General features: G+C 37.9%; 2 protein-coding genes across 2 annotated transcripts; both read right to left on the bottom strand.

Annotated features, from left to right (window-relative positions):
* Positions 1-237: 237 nt before the first annotated feature.
* On the bottom strand, positions 238-1182 carry LOC141490048 (olfactory receptor 51L1-like). Its single transcript, XM_074190324.1, has one exon. It carries the CDS (start codon positions 1180-1182, stop codon positions 238-240), a length of 945 nt encoding a protein of 314 aa, XP_074046425.1.
* Positions 1183-11105: 9923 nt separating this feature from the next.
* LOC141507839 (olfactory receptor 51M1-like) lies at positions 11106-12077 on the bottom strand. The gene has a single exon (XM_074215857.1). The coding sequence runs from the start codon at positions 12075-12077 to the stop codon at positions 11106-11108; it is 972 nt and encodes a 323-aa protein (XP_074071958.1).
* Positions 12078-20342: the final 8265 nt, after the last annotated feature.

A 20342-nucleotide genomic window follows, 5' to 3' on the forward strand; every position in this document is an offset into this window, starting at 1 on the left:
TATCTTATAATATTTCTTTTAGCTACCTCTTCTCTATCCATTCAGTCACTACCATAAAACATGTCTTTGTCACATTTGTCCTGGACTATTGAAATCACTGAACTCTAAGTTCAAAAACTTCCATACAAGTCTTCAGAGTGTAGTTCATAGATCATCCTCTCCTGTTTAAAATGGTATTAAATAAATCATTATTCAATGCCTCCAACATTGTGCTTGTATAAGAACTCATCTCCCTCACTAGAGCTTTCCCAAAGAGACCACCTTGAGGATGGCTCGACGGATCTGTTGGGTCTTGATACTGTAGATCACAGGGTTCATCAGGGGTGGGAAGAGAACTGAGACTGTGCCCATAAGCACATGCACAACTGGAGAAGTATGGCGCCCAAAGCGGTGAACAATGGATAAGCCAAGCACAGGTACATAGAAGCAGAACACGGCCAGAATGTGGGACACACATGTGTTGAGGGCTTTAAGTCTCTCCCTGGCAGAGGCGATGGAGAGCACAGTGTGGAGTATTATAGTATAGGAGACCAGAATGAAAAGAACATCAGAGCCCATGGCCAGCATTATAATGCACAGTCCATAGATGCTGTTGAAGCGGGTGTCAGAGCAGGCCAGACGGATCATGTCCTGATGTAAACAGTAAGCATGAGAGAGAGCCCCTGGGTGGCAGTACTGAAAAGTAAATAAGCGGAGGGAGGGGGCTGCTGTGATAGCTGCACTCCTCAGACCAAGTACTGTCCCAGCCAGGGCTACACGGGGGCCAGAGAGGATGATGGCATAGCGCAATGGGAACCGAATGGCCACCAGTCGGTCCAGAGACATGGCAAAGAGCACAGCAGATTCCATGAAGGAGAAGGAGTGGAGGAAATGCTGTTGGAGAATACAGGACACAAGCCCAATGACCCGGGCATCAAACCACAGCACGCCCAACACTGTGGGCAGAGTTGACATGCATAGACCCAGGTCTGTCACTGCCAGAATTGCTAAGAAGTAGTACATGGGCTGGTGCAGGGTGTTCTCAGTGCGCACCAAGTGAAGGATGGTGATGTTGCCCAGGATGGCCACTAGATAGCCTGCAAAGATGGGCAGAGAGATCCAGCAGTGGGCCCACTCCAGACCTGGGAAACCAGTCAGTAAAAAGGTGGTAAAGCTGAAATTGGTACTGGGCAAATTAGGCATCCTTGGAAATTCTTCCTGGGATAAATTAGGATTGAATAGTGAATAGAAGGGGTAAAAAAAGGTCAGTCTCTCCCAATAGCCCCACACTATCACTTACTTTCTGGTTTCCTGGCATAGACTGGATTTTCATAGTTGTTGCTTTTGACAGAAGCTTCTCTCTGTCTCCATTCCCACTCAACTCTACCATCCCTTTCTCCTTGTCAATCCCCAAGACTAGATCTCATTTCCACCATGAATTTTCTTTGTTATTATTCTCAAACTGTATTGCTGCCAGAGATAAATGTAGAACTGTAAGATTTGGCCTTTTCTAAATCCATTTTTATCCACTATCCAATAAGCATTCGTTGCAATACTTATTTGATTCATTGTCCAAAAAAAGATTTCCCCAAATAGTTCTTTTAAGTACACACAGTCTTATGCTGATGAGCCCATATGCAAAAGACATCTACCAGGAACTCCTTCATCTATTTACTACCCATCAATATCTCTTCTTGAATAATGCATTTAAAGCTCTTAGCTTCAGTACCTCTTTTGTAAAATGAGGCAGCTAAACAATAATTTCTAAGGTCCCTTCTAAATCTGTTTCTTTCATCTTAAAAAAATAAGAAATTAACTATAGGTTTTTAGTAGAGCTATGGGAAGGGAAGAAGTGTTTGTATCTGTTGGGAAGTGTCTTGTATCAAAAATGCATCACTATTTTTTGTTTATATTTAAGCAGAGGCCATTTCTACCCAGACATTATGGCATACTTCAGAGTCTCCCAGAACATTCATTGCTAATCTCCTGTTATCAGAGTTTGATCTTATAATCAGGGAATATTTAACAATAAAATTAATCTAAGACATATAACAATGCACATGACTATTGTAATGCCAAAGTACTTAAGTATAAATATATTCAAGTAACCATTGCCTTTATGAATCCACTCCTTTTCCCATCTGAGCTAAAGACCTTGATGCATCAAAGCCCACCAAATTAAAAAAAAAAAGTTAAAGAACGGTTCCTAATTTTTACTCTCCCCCTCACTGTATATCACTCAGATTTCTTTTCCCACTATCATATCCTTCACTCTGGTTCAGATAAAGAGAGAGCCCTTCTTCTTGCAGAGGGCAGTCCTTCTACTTCTACCTTTAATCCTATATTCTCAAAACTCTCCTTTAATCTCCACTTTCTCTAACCTTTGGCATTTTCCTATTTACTGTTTCCTACTCTCTTGTCAATAAACACAGCAAGGTCTCCTCCCATCTAAAAACAATTTCTCTTCATCCTAGTATCCTAATTAGTTATTGTTCTATCTCTCTCTCTTCATGGCAGTTTTAAAAAAATGGTTACACTAGATATTTCAATTTATTTTCTCACTTTCTACAGCCTGACTTTTGACATCATTCAAGTAAAATTGATCTTTCCAAAATTACCAATTTTCATCGGCAAATTAAATGACCTTTGCTCAGTTCTCATTATTCTTGACCTTTCTGCAACTTTAAACAGAACTGACTCACATTGTGCTACTAGATACTCGCTCTTCTCTAGGTTTTCTTGAAATGTTTTTCCTGTTTCTGCTCATATTTTCCTAATAATTTCTCACCTCCTTTCCTGGATCTTCATCTATATTGCTTTCATTAAACAAGCAATGTCCCCAAGCCTCTATCTAGGACCCTCATTTCCCTCTATAATACCTCAATTGGTTATTTCATGAGCTTCCATATGTTCAATTATCAGCCAGATGTTAATATTGCAAGATGAATATAAATGTTACAATCACATATAACAACTTGTTTTGGTGACATCACAGACTGGATGATTCTCATGTATACCAAACAATATGTTTCAAAAAAAATTACTTCACTCTCCAATTCCCACACAATACCCCAGCTATTCCATTCTTATCTTCCTTATTACTTTCTGGGGCACTATCATCCTTCCATTCACATAGTCTGGAAACCTTGGCGTTATCCCTGCTCTCATGTTCCTACATATCCAATCCATTGCAAATACTATTGTATTAACCTTTTTAATTGGACTCAGTACCTTAAGCCTCTCCTTACTTAGCTGCTAAAATAAATTTCATAAAGCATTATAAGCATAAGGTTGATCAATATATCACTAATTAAAAAACTCCAGTAGCTGGAGTCTTTTGTTTGGTATGTAAAGTTTATCCCAACTTTCTAGTCTTTCTCATACTTTGGTCACTTGTAGATTCCATCGGATCTAGACATGCTGGTCTGTTTGTTGTTCTTCTTATACAAACACTCCATTTCCATTCCTTTGCACTGTTATTCTTCTTTCCCTGTGCCTGCAATGCTTTCCCTTTTCACTAGTTCCATTATATGTATGTGCAATAGCTTACCCTATTGCTTTTTCAAACTTACCCTCCAATGGACATTTTCTGGGGATTTTTTAATGTTATATCATCAATAGCATTGAAGCTTTTGTAGCCCTACCAAGCTAGAAAAACTTTGGGGTCAGTAATTGGTAATGGAACCTATCCAGAAGTGAAAGCAATGTTAAGTAGCTTGGGTTTCTCTATGCATCCATTATCAGTGTCTTATTCAACTCCAGCTAGGGTCTTTACCTCCACCTTCTCTGGTCTTTCTCTTGACACCAACATAGTACTTAAAGTCCTTTTGGTGATTTTTGAGCATTTGATCATAGCTATGTTTTGGGATTGCTGACACCATTCTCACAAGACCTTGCCACTCTTTTCTATTTGTCTCTTGTCAAATTTTTCTTTCATCATTTTGAAGATCATAAAAGCCTTTTAAAAAAAAAATCTAAGTTGGTTACCAGCTTCCCAGTGCATCAAAGATGCTGGAAGACTTGAACTAATTGATAATATTTAAAGTCCAGGAAGGGATAATGATTAGTCAAATAATATTGAATAAGGATGATAGGCTTTGAGAAGCAATTGGATAACTTAAGATTGTGCAACCTTCGTTGTTATGCCACCATGGAAGTTAATGATTTCCTTTGCTTTGGGGTAAATGTGCTGGTGTTTCCCTAGGTTCTGAATGACCATCTTGAACAGATGGTCTCCATTTCTAGGTTGATGGTAAATGCCAGAGAATAAAACTTCATGTCTAACCTATATTTTTCTGTTATATTATTTTAACCCTGTATTTTAAAGGTTTATAGTTTTAGTGTTCACATAGTCTTATCCAATATTTCAAGACACTGGAGACCTCCATTGCCACCCTCCATTAGCACTGCCAAGATCTCACTCAATTCTCTGCCAGGAAGTTTGTTTTTATTTTCATTTTTTTGTGAACTTCCTATATTTTTCGTGATACAGCTCCAGTTCCTTCTCATATATTCTGTTCTTGAAATTAAGTTTGTGGGATTTGCAAATGGTGGTAAGATCACTAGACATACATTCAGAGACCTAGGTTTGATCCATGATTCCAAGACAATCATTGAATAGCTGTGTCATTTTGGACAAATTCCTTCATTTCTTTGTGACTTAATCTCCACATAAGTGGAGATTTGAACTGAACAGGACAGAATTAAAGCAATTATCTTCCTTGCCTTGAAGGATTGTTTTGAAGATCAGGCAAAACATACAAGCAAGCGATACAAAGTTGAAGAATAGTTATTTCTATGACTCAAAGTTCTTTTTCATCTGTATCTCCTTCTCTCCTTCCAGTCATTAATCCAAGATTCTGTTGCCACCAGATAGGATCCTAACCTAACAAGAATTGTACACCAGCTGCTACCCATTCCAAGTGTTCATCTCAACCTTCACTCACCTGGTCTCTGTTAGCTGGGATTCCTCTGCCCACATCTGTGGAGCCAGGCCTGTACTCTACCTACCTGGTACCTTTAAGGCCCTTGCCCACAGTACCTAAGAGCCTGTGGGACCCCTTCCTCTGCCAGGATATTTACATCACACCCCAACCCCCCCTTTCATAGATTGCCACTGGGACTTCAGGTTTAGCAGAGATTTCCAAGTCACTGATGTATTTCTGCCCTGGGAGACCCTGGGATCCATCACAGGCCCTTCTAACTCTCCTCCCAGGGGATTATAGCAAAATCATATCATGCTATGATTAACTTCAAGGATGATCTAATTTAAGCCCATTTTTTTAGAGAAGAGAAACCTGAGAACCATAGTAGGAAAATTTAGGATAATAACTTTTATATAATACCTTAAATCTCATAAAATCCTTCCAATCATTTTTTTCATTTGAGCTTCAACACTAAAACTGAGCTAGATGCTATCATTATCTTTAGATTTCAAAAGAGAAACTGAGACAGTGACATCAAAAGATTTGCCTGGGGTGTCACACCGTTATTAAATGACTGGCAGAATTTGAATACAGACTTTTCTTATTCAGACCAAGGCTAATCCTCAATGCAACTCCACCTTTCTATAGAGTTTAAAGGAAAACCGGGTTAGGGGATTGTTCCGTCACTAAGAAACACCAGATTTGATATCCAAAGATATCAAAATCAAACTTCAAATCATGGCTTTGCTACTAACTAGCTGTATGATGATGGACAAATTATTATCCATTTCTGGACTTTATTTTCTTCTTTGTAAAATTAGGAGTCCTATTTAATTTTGTTTTATACTGTAGTTATTTTCCTATCTAGATGGCCCAGTGGCTAGAACACCAGACCTGGAGTTAGGAGGACCTGAGTTTACTTGGGACTTCAGACACATGACATTTGCTAGCTGTATGACCTTTGGCAGGACCCAACCCTGATTGCCTTGCATCCAGGGCTATCTCCAGTTGTCCTGATTCATATTTGGCCACTGGACCCAGATGACTGGAGGAGAAAGTGAGGCTGGTGACTTAGCACAGCACACCCTCATTCAAATCCAGTTCACCTGCTTGTCCTGACATTATCTCTCTGATGTCATGATCCTCTTTGAGAATGAAGGACAAATAACATTTTCCTATTTATTAATTCTCTCTATGGGAACCAGAGATTAATAAACGAGATTGATTGGGTATTCTATTTCTTCACGTCTCAGTGAGTTGGGAAGGGGTAGAGGATGGGAAGAGAATTTAGAACTTAAAAGAAAAACATTTAAATTTAAAAAAAAAAATAAACTTCATTTCTCCCCCAGAGATGAGCAAAATGTTCAGGACACAGGAGTTGAATAACAAATAACCATCAAATGAATAAATGAATGAATGAATGATTGATCCTAGAAATTAGAGAATAGAGTTGTACGGAAAGACTCACATCTGGAACTGAGGATGGACTGTGGTTTGGAATCAGAAACAAATACAAAAGAACATTTTTATTTGCAGTGAAAGGGATTCCTTCCACCCCCCTTTTCAAAGCTTTACAAAGCTGTCTAGCTTCTTCCTTAAATTGCTTTGCATTTATTGTTTTTTTTTTCCTTTAGATGCTTATGGTATCAAACTTAAATAGAAAAGTTCTACGGAAGGATTTCTGTATCAGGAACTAGTTTTAAAAATGTATCATAGGGCAGCTAGGTGGCACATTAGATAGAACACCAGCCCTGGAGTCAGGAGTACCTCGGTTCAAATCCGGCCTCAGACACTTAATAATTGCTTAGCTGTGTGGCCTTGGGCAAGCCACTGAACCCCATTTGCCTTGTAAAAACCTAAAAAAATGTATAATAATGACAGTTTTAAAAATGCATCATAAGCTACATTCTGTTTTATTTTTATTTATTTTGTTAAATGTTTCCCAATGACATTTTTTTAATCTTTTTTTTATTTTAAGGCAATGGGGTTCAGTGACTTGCCCAAAGTCACAGAGCTAGGCAATTGATTATTAAGTGTCTGGGGTCACATTTGAACTAAGGTCCTCTGGACTCCAGGGTCAGTGCTCTATCCACTGCAGCACCTAGCTGCCTCACTGAGTCACCCTAGCTGACCCCCTAATGACATCTTAATCAGCTTCAGGTCACACTCAGGAATTTTGTAGGTCCTATCAGTCCCCCAAGTCTTGTGGTTAACCTCCTTTGCCATACAGGTTGCCCTGACCACAGAATGTAAGCTCTAAGCAGAGAAATTATTTCATTTTTGTCTTCTTATCTACAGTGTCTAGTACAGAACCTGACTCAAAATTCACATTTAGTTAATAATTGTTTATTGACTGAAATACATATTCGAATATCTGTAGAGATTCAAAATGTATTTTAATTCAGACAATCCTTTGGCTTCTGAAGATCCGAGACTGCGTCCATGGGTTTAGACTGCTGCTTGTTTATCCTACATGTGGAATTGTTTCCAGGGGTCTTAATCCTCACCTGACTGACTTTAGAGTTCATGGATTCCTCAAAAGAATCTCCTTCTCTAGGGACATTCTATCCACATGCTAAATTGACGAAGCTTACTTGCCTCTCCATAGGTATAGGGGGCTCCTCTTATAAATCTGTATATCTGATGAATTAGATAGATTATCTAATAGGGTTCCAGGGGGCAAGGGTGGTTCCTTGGGGATCAGTTCAATTTATGATAGAATAAGGGAAATAGACTAGAATAGAAGAATTTAGAAAAAAGCAGAGGGATTAGTTCTGACTTTGCATCTTTGTAGTTTTTTGCTTGTAACTATAATGCCCAACACAGAGCTTCATACTTAGTAGAAACTCAGAAAATCATGTTTGAATCAGATTAAATTAGGAGCCAGGAACAAGAGCATTGTGAGGTTCTGAATCAATATTGCTCAGTTTTTCCTGAGATTAGAGACTGATGTCTGGGAGGCCCTTGCCACTGGCAAGATTTTGCCCAATTCGGCATGTTTTATAATCACAGAAGCTGGATCCTTCTTGAAGTGTTCATACTATAGTCAATTTGTTATATTTTTATTTTAGTGACCCTGAAAGTGAACTCTGACCTAAGAGCTAACTTCTGCCAGTGTTTCTTAGAACAAACTGCCCTCTCACACAGCCTTAAGGGTACCCAGGCTGACTACATACATCTTGGTTCTTCCCTTACCCTGCCTTACACACTAGGAAATATTTATGTTTACAATGTCAAACATATATATTGTACATTTAGTCCTAAAAGTAGCATACAATTATTCTTCTTACTATTCAGTCAGACACCATTTGGGATTTTCTTGGCAAAGATATTGGAGCATTTCCTTCTTTCTCCAGCTCATTTTACTGATGAGGAAACTGAAGCAAACAAGATTAAATGACTAGCTACAGTTAGTTGTCTGAGATTAGATTTGAATTCAGCTTTTCCTGATTCCAGACCTGGTGCTCTAGCCACTGTGCCACTTAGATGCCCTAGTCATAAAGTACATACAATTCTCAATAATCTTCTCCAGCTAAATCTAAAGCCACCCAGTTTCACGATCTTTATTACCTCTACCCTGACTTCCTGACCTGACATAAATAATATCATAATAGAGTTAGTACTGGAAGGGACCTTAGAAGCTTTTACATTCAATTCCCTCATTTTATAGATGAGATAATAGCACTGAGAGGTTAACTTGCCCAAAGTCACACAGTTTATAAATGTTTCATATGAGATTTGAATTCAAATCTTTCTGATTCCAAGTCTAGCACCCTCTCTATGGTGCTGCCCCAGTGAGCTTGCCTACAGTACATTGTTTAGATTCTGTACTTTGACTATTCTTTATTGTGGTCAAGACTAAGGGCATGACAAGGCCCTGGGATTCACTTGCTATATAGTTGTGAGATAGGAAATGTCTATAGGACCATGGCTTGAAAGATCTGAGCCCGGGAACTCTTCTAACCTTCAGGTTAGAAGTGAACTGACAGCATGGAAGAGGCTAATAGCCCAGGAAGCTTGGGTGCAGTGCCAGGAGGAAGAATTTAACCAGTTGTGAGGGGAGAAGAAGTATTCTGGAGAAAAGTATTAATGTTATGTGGAACTAAAGAGGGAAGAAGCTTGGCAGAGAATGGATTATGCTGAAAAAGTCAGAAGATTGAGACCAAGTCTCTGAGTAAATCATATCTGAGTTAGAAATAGCTTTTATCTGTGTCTGTGATACTGTTTTGTATGGAGTCTGTCCCCACAATCTTTTCACAAAGGTGTTGGGAGCCAGGGTCTCTAAGCTGTTTGACACAGTTGCAGCAAGAAGACTCAAGGCAATCACACTGCCTGGTAGAACAACATTTCCTTCTTCAATATATATAGGGATTTCATGCATACCAATATTTATAGGTTTATTATTGATTGCAGTATTTACTCACCCTAATAGTGGAATGACTATAAAGGATTTCAGAAAAATTCCTTGAATAAAATAGATTGTAAACTCTGCCCAAATTTAACAGAACTGCTTCTCCCTGAGGCATACAAAAGGCTTCAACTTTATGAAATCTGTGGAAAAACCAACACTGGGAATTCCAAGGAGATGTCAAAATATATACAGGGAAAACAAATACAAAATGGGTCAGATAGAATTCCAGGGAAATTAATAGTTTTGCCCCCCTTGCCATACACAGGAATATATGAAAAAGATGGTGAGAAAATAGTTAGTACAGGTGACTGATATGTGAACTCCAGCAGCCTTAGTTTCATGGGAAAGAATAAAAAAGTCACAGAAACCGTGGTTTCTGTCAACAAGGCCTGAAAGAAAAATTGGTTATTGTAAGAGTTAACGGATGGGTGGACAAGCATAAAGACCCTCACTATAGATTGTTAAGGAAGTGTATCAAAAAAACCTTACTTACACAAAAAAAAATACAAAAAATTTTCCATTAAAAGAATTGCTTAATTAATTACTTTAAATGAATTAACAATTATACAATGTAGTAATAAATAAGGTAACAGACAAGTTGAGGTCATCATGGTCTGAGTAGGGATAAGAAATCAATTAACTATATGATTATTAATTAAACTTGTAATCACATGATTAAAGCTTGTAACCATATGAACTATGTGATTGATGATGAAAATTGTACACTTTTGTAACCAAGGAAATGATGTCAGCTTGCTTGCTTGCTTGAAACATACATGATTCGGAAACTATAAAAATAAATCCAATCAGCTGACAGTCAGTCAACCTGCTCCTGCCTTTACCCCCTTGTTGACTCAACTCATTACACCGACTCTATCCCTCCTGTCAGGTTCCAAAGACCCTGCAGAGGCTGGACCCCCTGCACAAAGGGAAAAGGGGGCTTCTATTCCTTTAAATCTCTAGTTCTGAAAAACTTTGACTGATATTAAAATCAAAGACCCAACCAAGTTCAAGTGCCATCTCCTTCATGAAGCCTTCCACAATTCTTAGGGATTATGATTTTTCTGCTTTTAGATCTTGTATCAAGTTCCATACCCCATCCTATCCCACCCCTAGCCCCAAATTCACAAATATTCTTTTTATAAAGGGGATACAGACAGGTCTTTGCACTAATAGCAAATGGTTAAAAGCAACAACCAGGACCTCTGGTTCAAAATTGACTGAATTGAATCAAAACATTGGGGAAAATAAATTTCTATAATATTCCTTATCTTATAAACTAAAGTACTTACAAGGGAACTGAAGACACCTAGGTCAGAAATACAGGAGAAATGAGTCAAATTCAATGTTTCTAGATTTATCTAGAATGAGCCATGATGTTATTATTGATGTCTCCAGGTTTGAAACTGGTCTATCTATCCCCAATGGATATGTTACATTTTATGCTGTTATCTTTTCACACCTACAAAATGCTGAGGTCCATGAAGGCAGAGATTGTGCATTTAAAGTATGCATTTTCAGGGTCAGTTAGGCAATGCAGTGGATGGAGCATTAGTCCTGGAGTCAGGAGGATCTGATTTCAAATCTGATCTCAAACACTTAATAATTGCCCAGCTTGCAAGTCAGTTAAGCCCGTTGCCATAAATAAATAAATTTTTTTAAAAAATAAAATAAAATGTATATTTTCTCAGGATAAAATTCAACATTTAACACCAAAAGAGATTTAATAAATATTTTTCAAACTTTATTGAACATAAAAGGAACCATTACCAGGAAGGCCTCCATTAACCTTAGTGCCTAGATCTCCATTTTAGTTGTACCATGAGCTTGACAATTGCCCGGCGTATCTCCTTGGTCTTGATGCTATAGATGATGGGGTTGAGCATGGGAGGCACAAATAGGTAGATGTTAGCCATAAGGAGATGGACAACAGGTGAAGCATGCCTTCCAAAGCGGTGTACTAAAGACAACCCCACCATAGGTACAAAGAAAACCAACACAGCACTGAGATGTGAGGTACATGTCTGAAATGCTCTTAGCTTCTCTTCTCGGGAGGCCAGACCCATCACAGCATGGAGAATGAGAGCATAAGACAAGGCAATGAAAACCAGGTCAAGAATCACAGTGAATACCACCAGTGTCAGCCCATACAGGTTATTAAACGTAGTGTCCGCACAAGCCAGGCGGATCACATCCTGGTGCAGACAAAAAGAGTGAGAGAGGATTCGCCGTCCACAATATGGGAATGCTTGGAGAAGGAGGACAATGGGAAGTAGAGCCACAGGACCCCTCAAGATGATGGCAAGGCCAACCCGAGTCACTCTTTGACCTGTGACAATAACTGAGTATCTCAATGGACAACAGATGGCCACAAAACGGTCAAATGACATGACAAGGAGCACAGCAGATTCCATGAAGGAGAAGGAATGGATACAAAACATCTGGAACTGGCAAGTGCCAAAATAGATGTCTTGAGAACCAAGCCAGAAGGTGACCAGTGTGGTGGGCAGTGTGGACACTGAGAGGCCAAGATCATTGAAGGCTAGCAGTGAGAGAAGGTAGTACATGGGTGTGTGGAGATGACTGTTTGTCTTAATGATGAACAAGATGAAGCAGTTACCCAAGATGGCCACTAGATACATCAGACAGAACGGGATAAGGATCCAGTGTTGAATGGCCTCCAAACCAGGGAAACCAATGAGGAAGAAAGTTGGACGGAATTGGGTGATATTGACTGGAGAGTGAGGAAAGAAAGAAATCATGCCTCCTTTTGGAAAGCAGGCTGAAAAGAAAACCACCAAATATCTTGTTATTTATTAACAAAAGACATGTCCAAATCAGAACTCATTTCTTTGTGAACACATCACTATCCTCTTTAACATACACCATACACCAATATCACCATGGTCATTCCCATCTGCAAGGGATTTGCCATATGCCTACCTAACTCTTTCATCTTCACCCCTTCTCTCCCTTTGATATCTGAGTTATCTAAGTAATTCTTACAAGACTACCTCATCACCAAGCCTCTGTATCTTAATAATAGTAAAATCCTGTTATAGATGTTGGAGTGGACTTGAATTGTGTTATTTTTTATAGACAAAGCTTCAAAGTCTAACTCAAAGCTTCATAAATAGATTAGTTTCTTCATAAACTTAAACTTTAACAAAAGTAATGTCATTTGAGTGATAGATATGTGGTAGGCAAGATGTACAAATTTAGAGAATCCATCCCAAAAGACTTATGCTGACCTGTGACAGAACATTCTGAGCTCATGTTGGTCTGATTAATCACAGTTAAACACATGGTACCTTGATTCTAACATAATGATATCATTTTGGTCCTCTTCAAGAACAAAGGTCAACAACCATGTGGAAGGGGGTGGGGGTAAGAAATTTGATCAGGAAGAAAAGAACATATTTTTTCATGCCATTTTTCCCCTATTTCATCCCTGATCATCCTAAAAATAATGTATTTCTATATCTCTCATTATGAAATTCATTTTAGGCTCAGTAAAATTCTACTATCTTATGGTCCAATGTCTGGTCTTTATCTATAGGTGCAAAATTATAGTGGACTATCTAACAAAAATAGTGTACACCTATTCATGTATATATTGTGTCCCCCATTTGAATGTAACTTCCTTGAGGGCAGAAACAGTTTTTGCTATTCTTTTTTACTTTCAGCATCTAACACAGTGCTTGGCACATACTATGAGCTTACTAAATACTTGCTGATTGAGGGATGGATCATAACTAATATTCTCTTAGATTATTAATTGTGCTTTGAGGTTTGCATAGATTTTTACTGTTATATACTCCTTTTTCAAATCACTTTCATTCTTTTTTCATCTTTTTATTCTCTCACCTGAGAACTTTGCCTATGTTTTACTGAAAAAAAATAGACCCTTTCTCAAGAGCTCCCTCCTCTCTCTTGTCCTTCATCTTACATCACTTAGATTCTTATTGCACTGCATCTCCTTCTTTCAAATAAGAAGCCAACCCTTCCCTTTGCTAAGATAAAACTCTCTACATGCACATGATCTCTTACTAAACCAACTTTGCCAACAGCTTGCTTCTTCTATTACGACCCCTCTTTTATTTATCTTCAATATCTCTGTTTCTACTGGCTACTTCCCTACTGCTTACAAATAGGCTTACATCTCCTCCATTTTCAAACAAATCTCATTTCATCTGTTTAGTCCCATTAGCTATTATTCCAGTTCTCTCTTGCTTTTTGTGATTAAACTCCCCGATTCCATGCTTAACTCTCTACAGTATGGCTTTCATTCTCAACATTCAATCAAATCTGGGGCAGCTAGGTGTCATAAGTGGATAAAACACCGGCCCTGGAGTCAGGAGTACCTGGGTTCAAATCCGATCTCAGACACTTAATAATTACCTAGCTGTGTGGCCTTGGGCAAGCCACTTAACTCCGTTTGCCTTGCAAAATCCTAAAAAAAAAACCCATTCAATTAAAGCTGCTTTCTTCAAAGCTATTAATGATCTTTTAAATGCCAAATCCAATGTCTTTTCCCCAATATTCATCTTTCCTGATCTCCCTGCAGCTTTTGAAACTCAATTAAACTCTTCTCTTTGATACTCTCCTGTCTCTAGCTTTCATTCCATTGTTCTTTCTCGATTCTCCTAAATATCTGACTGCTCTTTCTTTGTCTCCTTTTCTGTGTCTTCATCCACAGAATACCAACCTACAGTGGGAATTTCCAAGACTTTGGTCTGGGGCTCTTCTCTTCTCCCTTTATATAATTTCAGTTCATGATCAAATCGGTTCTCACAGTTTCAATCTATGCAGGCAATTTCCAGATCTAATCATCCAATCTTAATCTTTCTCCCACCTCTAGTCTCCATTTACCTATTAGACAAATTTAATTAAATGGTCTATAGACATTTTGAGCTCAATCAAAATGAAACTCATCTTTCCCCAAAACTTCTCCCTTTTACTAACTTCCCTATTACTGTCTAGGGTACTCCCATCCTTCCAGCATTTCAGGCTCAAACCTAGTTGTTATGACCTATGTGTCATCCTCCCAGATTACCCCCTCCTACTCAAAGAACTCTATTGTTTCCTATTGACTCTAGGGAAAAAATATCCTGTTTGTCTTTGAAAGCCCTCAATAACCTGGAGACTTCCTACCCTTCCAGTATTCATATACCTTACTCTTCTCCACATAATCCATGCTCCATGAAACAATTCTCCATTTTGCTCCTCTCACAAAATTCTTTATCTCCTGACTTCAACTCTTGTCATTGGCTGTTCCCCCTTCCTGGAACTCTCTCTAGGTCTCCACTTACCAGCTTCCTGTCTTCTTTTGAGTCTCAGTTAAAACCTCACATTCTACAAGAAACTTTTAGAAACAGTCTTCCTTAATGCTAATGCCTTGTTCTAAGATTATCACCAGTTTATCCTAAATTTATTTCTTGTTTGTATCTGGTTTTTTTGTATATTGTCTTTCCCTTCAGACTGGTAGCTCTTGGGAATAAACTTGTTTTTACATTTTTTTTGTTTCCCAAAAGTTTAGTACATAGTAAATACATAATCAACACCGACTTGATGTGACTGAATTATTAATATATTGTATGAATATATTACAAATAGATTAAATATTAAACGTATCTCTCAATGAATAATTTATGGTATATGTCAATATATCAATAAATTATTTCTTGTAAATCTCAAAATAACATTGTAGAATAGTTACTGCAACTGTTCTTATTTTGCAGATATTGAAACTGAAGCTTTGAATGCTTGAAGGACTTGCTAGTATTCATATATGATGAAGTCTATGAGGTAATAAGGCCATGTGATCATTTAATACATAATAAGGGTCAACAGTGGGATTTTCACCCAGGTCTTTTTGACTTCAACTTCTGAATCACTACAATCAAAACTACTATCAACATCATCAACACTATGTTCTTCATCGTCATCGCATTTTATATTATTACTTTCCCATATCTTTGTTTTGATTAGTTGGCTGTGATAACTGCCACAGTAAGATCTGACTAACCTGTGTCTAGATCTAGTTACTGTGATTTCAAAGAGACATAGAACTCTTAGACAGATGCTTTTATTGAACTGTTATAATGTTTTGTCTTATATTACACTGATTTAGATACTTATATATGCAATTGTTTTATCTTTTATTTGACTTTAATCTTCACAAAGGAAGGGGTTATGTAGTAATAAAACACTGAATTTCTGAATATCTTCCACAGTGTCTTGATTTGGTGCTTAATAAATTCTTATTGAAATCTTTAATGAATAATGTAGGATTGACTAAAGAAGAATCAGTGAATTTGAGAAAGAACTAGTGAGAACAAACAATGGAGGAAGACGAGGGTACACTGGATAGCTGTCAATGAGTTTCTAAATGTCTGTGACACAAAGTATAGTGACCGAAGATTTTCTTCTGTAGTAAATATCAAATAATGGAATCAGTTGATTAAAAAAATCACTTGTGCACATTTATGTACAAAGCAGGCACAAAGATCTCTATGATTAGAGTATTGTTTCATACTAGAATAAATGAGACTTTGACCATAAGAGATGATTCAACTATGTCTCAACAGGTGAATGGACAGCATAAATTCTCAAATCCCTCATGATTCTGATAGAAAACATACACAAACACACACACACATTCAAATTCAAAAACAGACTTAATAATTGTAGAATTTTAAAAAATGATTTTGTTGTTTTTATTTGTTATTTGTTGTCTCTGTCTAAATGAAGGAATAGAGAGGGAAGGAAAGAGGGAGCCAAGGAGATTCCCATATTGCATCTAGACATAAAGAAATGCATGTGTGAGAGAAATAAAGAAAAAGAAGGTAGGAAGAGAAAACAGAAAGAGACATATGAGTGAAAAGAGGAGGCTTTAGATTTGCTAGCCTGCATGCCAAGTATCAGGGGCCCAGATGTTGTGACTTCTAAGTTTCTCCCTTGTCAACAGCCTGAAGAGTGATCAGGGATCAATAGAAGAACCCAATGCAGTAGACAATAGACTTCTAAAGGATGAATAGGTAGCATAGTAAAATGGGAAGACTCTAGAGTCAGAGAACCTAAGTACAAAACTCCTCTCAAAAATATACTTTATGTATAACTTTGGGCAAATCATTTAAAACTCCTTTTTGCCTCATTTCCCTCATTTATATAAGATCCCTTCTAGCTCAACAATTATGATCTTGTGGAAACACAAGACCTTCCCTTTGATATTCCAAGTTTGAGATCTCATAAGATTTCTTAGCCTGCAGTGGAGAAAGTAATTATCTCCCTCTCCTTATTTCTCTCTTTATTTCTGTCATATAATCATAAATGTCAAAACCTAAATAGACCCTAGAGGTTAGAAAGTCCAATCCCCTTATTTTGCAAAAAAAAAAAAAGAGGAAAGAAACTGAGACCCATAGAAGGAAAGTGATTTGCCCAAGGAAACACTCAGTAAGTCAATAAACATTTAATAAACCCTCACTGTACTAGCCACTGTACTAAATTTGAGGAATACAAAGAAAGACACAAATCAGTCCCTGCCCTTGAGCAGTTCACAATCACAGAGTTAGGAAGTTGCAGAGCAGGGGATCAAGTTGAAATCTTCTGATTCCCAATTCAGTTCATGTTCCACTACTCCTGCCCCAACTTCTGTCCCTCCCCATCCTTACAGCATCATGACACTGATAATCAGGACAAATATGAACTATCCAACACTCACAGTATTCTCTCCCAGATTTGTGTCTCACTGATTCTTACTGCAGGAAGAAAGCAACACTCAGACAAAAGAAAGTAGAGGCATTGAGAGACCATATTCCAGTATCTATGGAGAGCACATTTATCCTCCTTCTTATTCTATCCCTAGGGAAAACACAGGTCTCAGGTGCTGGGAGCTGAGCATAAAGTCCCCTCCCCCTCCTCCATTTGGTTTTCTTTCTTTCTCTCATTCCCTCTTCCCCAATTCCCTATTTCCCCTGTCCTCTTTGACTTTTTCCTCTTCCCTTTTCACTCCCACCCCCCAGGTTAGCCTGTGGATTTGAGTTTCAGTCCTTGACTTTTGCCTTTCCTATAATATTGCTTACTGAGAACTAGATGTTAACTTTCCTCATTCCTTAACTTATTTTTTCTTCACTCCTTGATTCTAGTCACCCTTTCTCTACACCATGGGAACCTGGAACTAAAGATTTTCATTTCCTCTGTATGTGAGACCCAGATCCACAATATCCTATCCCCATCTTCATTCAAAAACCCAGAATCAATATTAGTTTCACTTTAGCCTTCAGTTTCTTAATTCTTAGCTCTAATAAATTATTGCTTAGGGACTCAGTCAATATCCAAACTACCTTGAGCAACACAGGTAGACTTAATTGTCAGGGAAGACGTTTTCAACTAAAACTCAATCAAAAATCAATCAATTAAGAAACATTTATTGATGTTTATTAATTTCTACTATGTATCAGCCACTGTGTTAAGTACTACAGGATACAAAAAAGGAAGCAAAAGATAGTCTCTGCCTTCAGGGAGTTACAATCTGATGAAGGAGATAACATGCAAACAAATATGTATGCAAAGTAAGGTAGATACAGGACAAATAGGAAATACTTAGAAGAAAGGCACTAGAATTAAGAGCATTTGAAGAAGACTTCCAGTAAGTGATAGAATTTTAATTGGAACTTAAATCAAGTCAAGAAGGACAGTGGACAGAATAGAGGTGGGACAGGATTCCAGGCATGGGAGACAGCCAGAGAAAATTCCTAGAGCCAAGAAATGCAGTGTCTTATTCGTGGAACAGTTAGGAAGCCAGTTTCACTGGAGGGAAGTGCCTATCAGGGAGTAAGGTTTAAGGTAGGAGGCAGTTAAGTTATAAAGAACGTTGAATGCCAGAGAATTTTATATTCAGTCCTGGAAATAGAAACCACTGGAATTTATGGAGTGAAGGGAGGGGATGTGTGTGTGTGTGTGTGTGTGTGTGTGTGTGTGTGTGTGTGTGTGTGACATGGATGGATCTTCACTTTATAAAAATGATTTTAGTGGCTGAATTGGATGGATTGAAGTGGAGAGAGACTTGAGGAATGCAGACCCACAAGCAGGCTATTGCAGTAGAGGCAGAGATAGTAATGAGATCAGGATGGCTCTTGGACTGGAAGGATGGTATTGCCCTCTACAGTAATATAAAAGATAGGAGAGGGATAAAACTTTTTTTAATTAGTATTTTATTTCATTTTTCCAATTACATTAGCATTCATCTATTTGCAAATTTATAAGTTACACATTTTTTCTATTACCCACCCTCCCTTCCCTCCCTCCTCCCCTTTAAGGCAAATAATCTGGTAAAAGTTGTACATGTACATTTGTGTTTAGCATATTTACATATCAGTCATTTTTGTGTAAGAAGAATTAGGACTAAGGGAAATGAAAAAAAAGACATGAGATAGGAAAGAAAAATATAAGAGACGTTTTTGTAAAAGTGAGTATGGGGCGACTAGGTGGCGTAGTGGGTAAAGCACCAGCCTTGGAGTCAGGAGTACCTGAGTTCAAATGTGGCCTCAGACACTTACTAATTACATAGCTGTGTGGCCTTGGGCAAGCCACTTAACCCCATTTGCCTAAAACCTAAAAGTGAGTATAGAATACATTCAGTTTCTGGGTCCCCCCCACCCCCAGATGTGGATGCCATTGTCCATAACAGATCTCCCACAGTTGTCTTTAATTTCTGACTTGCTGAGAGGAGCTGCCTCCACCATAGTTGATCAACTCACAATGTTGTTAATGTGTACAACGTTCTTCTGGTTCTGCTGAAAGAGAAAATTTTGGAGGAAAGATAATAAGCTTTGTTTTTGACATGTTTAGTTAAAGTTGTCTACTGGACATCTAGTTTGAGATATCTGAAAGGCAATTGGAGATGCAAGTTTGGAGGTCAGCAGAGAAACTGGAGAATTATCAGCCTAGTTGTTATTATTTGTCCTTCACTCTAGAAGTGGATCCTGACAGCAGGAAAGTAATGTCATGACTAGCAGATTAATTGGATTTAAGCGAGGAAGGGCTATACAAAGTCATCAGTCTCACTCCTTTAGAACTACCTGTATCCAATGACAAGATAGATATCAGGATGACTGGAGACAGCTCTGGACACTTGACTTTTTTAAGTTTGACTGAAGCAATCAGACCATATTTCCCCATATATAAGATGCTCTCGTGTTGATGCACGATGTAAGTTGCACCTTAATTTGGGGGCCCTAAATTTGAAAAAGAATGCATTGCATAAAGTTATTGAAATCAAGTTTATTCATCATGAAATTCAAGGACCTTCTGCTTATAGCTTTCAGGCACCTTTTGGGCAAGTCTGGTGCCTGGACACATGCTTAGTCCATTCTGTTTCATGAACCTGAAACACCAATTTCAATTAAAAATGGATGTTGAAAACTGCCTTTATATGTAATTGGAAAAAATAATATGTTATTAAGTTAAAAAAGGAAAATTAAACAAATTGAACTGCTAACTAGTCTCTGAATGAGGAAGTACACTTTCTATTGCCATGACATTATTACATAAATGGGGCCCCATATCTACAAGGCATTCCTTCCTCACTTCTGTCTTGAACAATCTCTTTTTTCAAAGTTCTCTTCAGTGAGACTTTTCCTGATCTCCTAAGTTATTTTCACTCTTTCTCCCTCTGGAAGTGACTTTCTATATACTTTATATTCATTCCTATTCCTATATGTTATATCCAAGGTCCATTCCCTAGCTTTGTAAGCTTCTCAATAGCAAGGAATTTTTTATAAATCCTCTAAATAAACTTGTATTTTAAACCTCGTTATGGGACACAAATAGGATTCATTTAATTGATTTTAGAAATCTTAGATATCATCTAATGGAACACCTTTATTTTATAGATAAAAAAATTATACCCTGAAAAACAAGTGGAATTCTTATTATCACACAGGACTAGAACTGGGGACTCCTGAGTACAAGAGCTGTTACTTTTTTCTTGGCTATTTTTTATGTCCCTTCCTGGACACCATTTC

This window comes from Macrotis lagotis, chromosome 1, assembly GCF_037893015.1.
Source record: "Macrotis lagotis isolate mMagLag1 chromosome 1, bilby.v1.9.chrom.fasta, whole genome shotgun sequence".
NCBI lineage: Eukaryota > Metazoa > Chordata > Mammalia > Peramelemorphia > Peramelidae > Macrotis > Macrotis lagotis.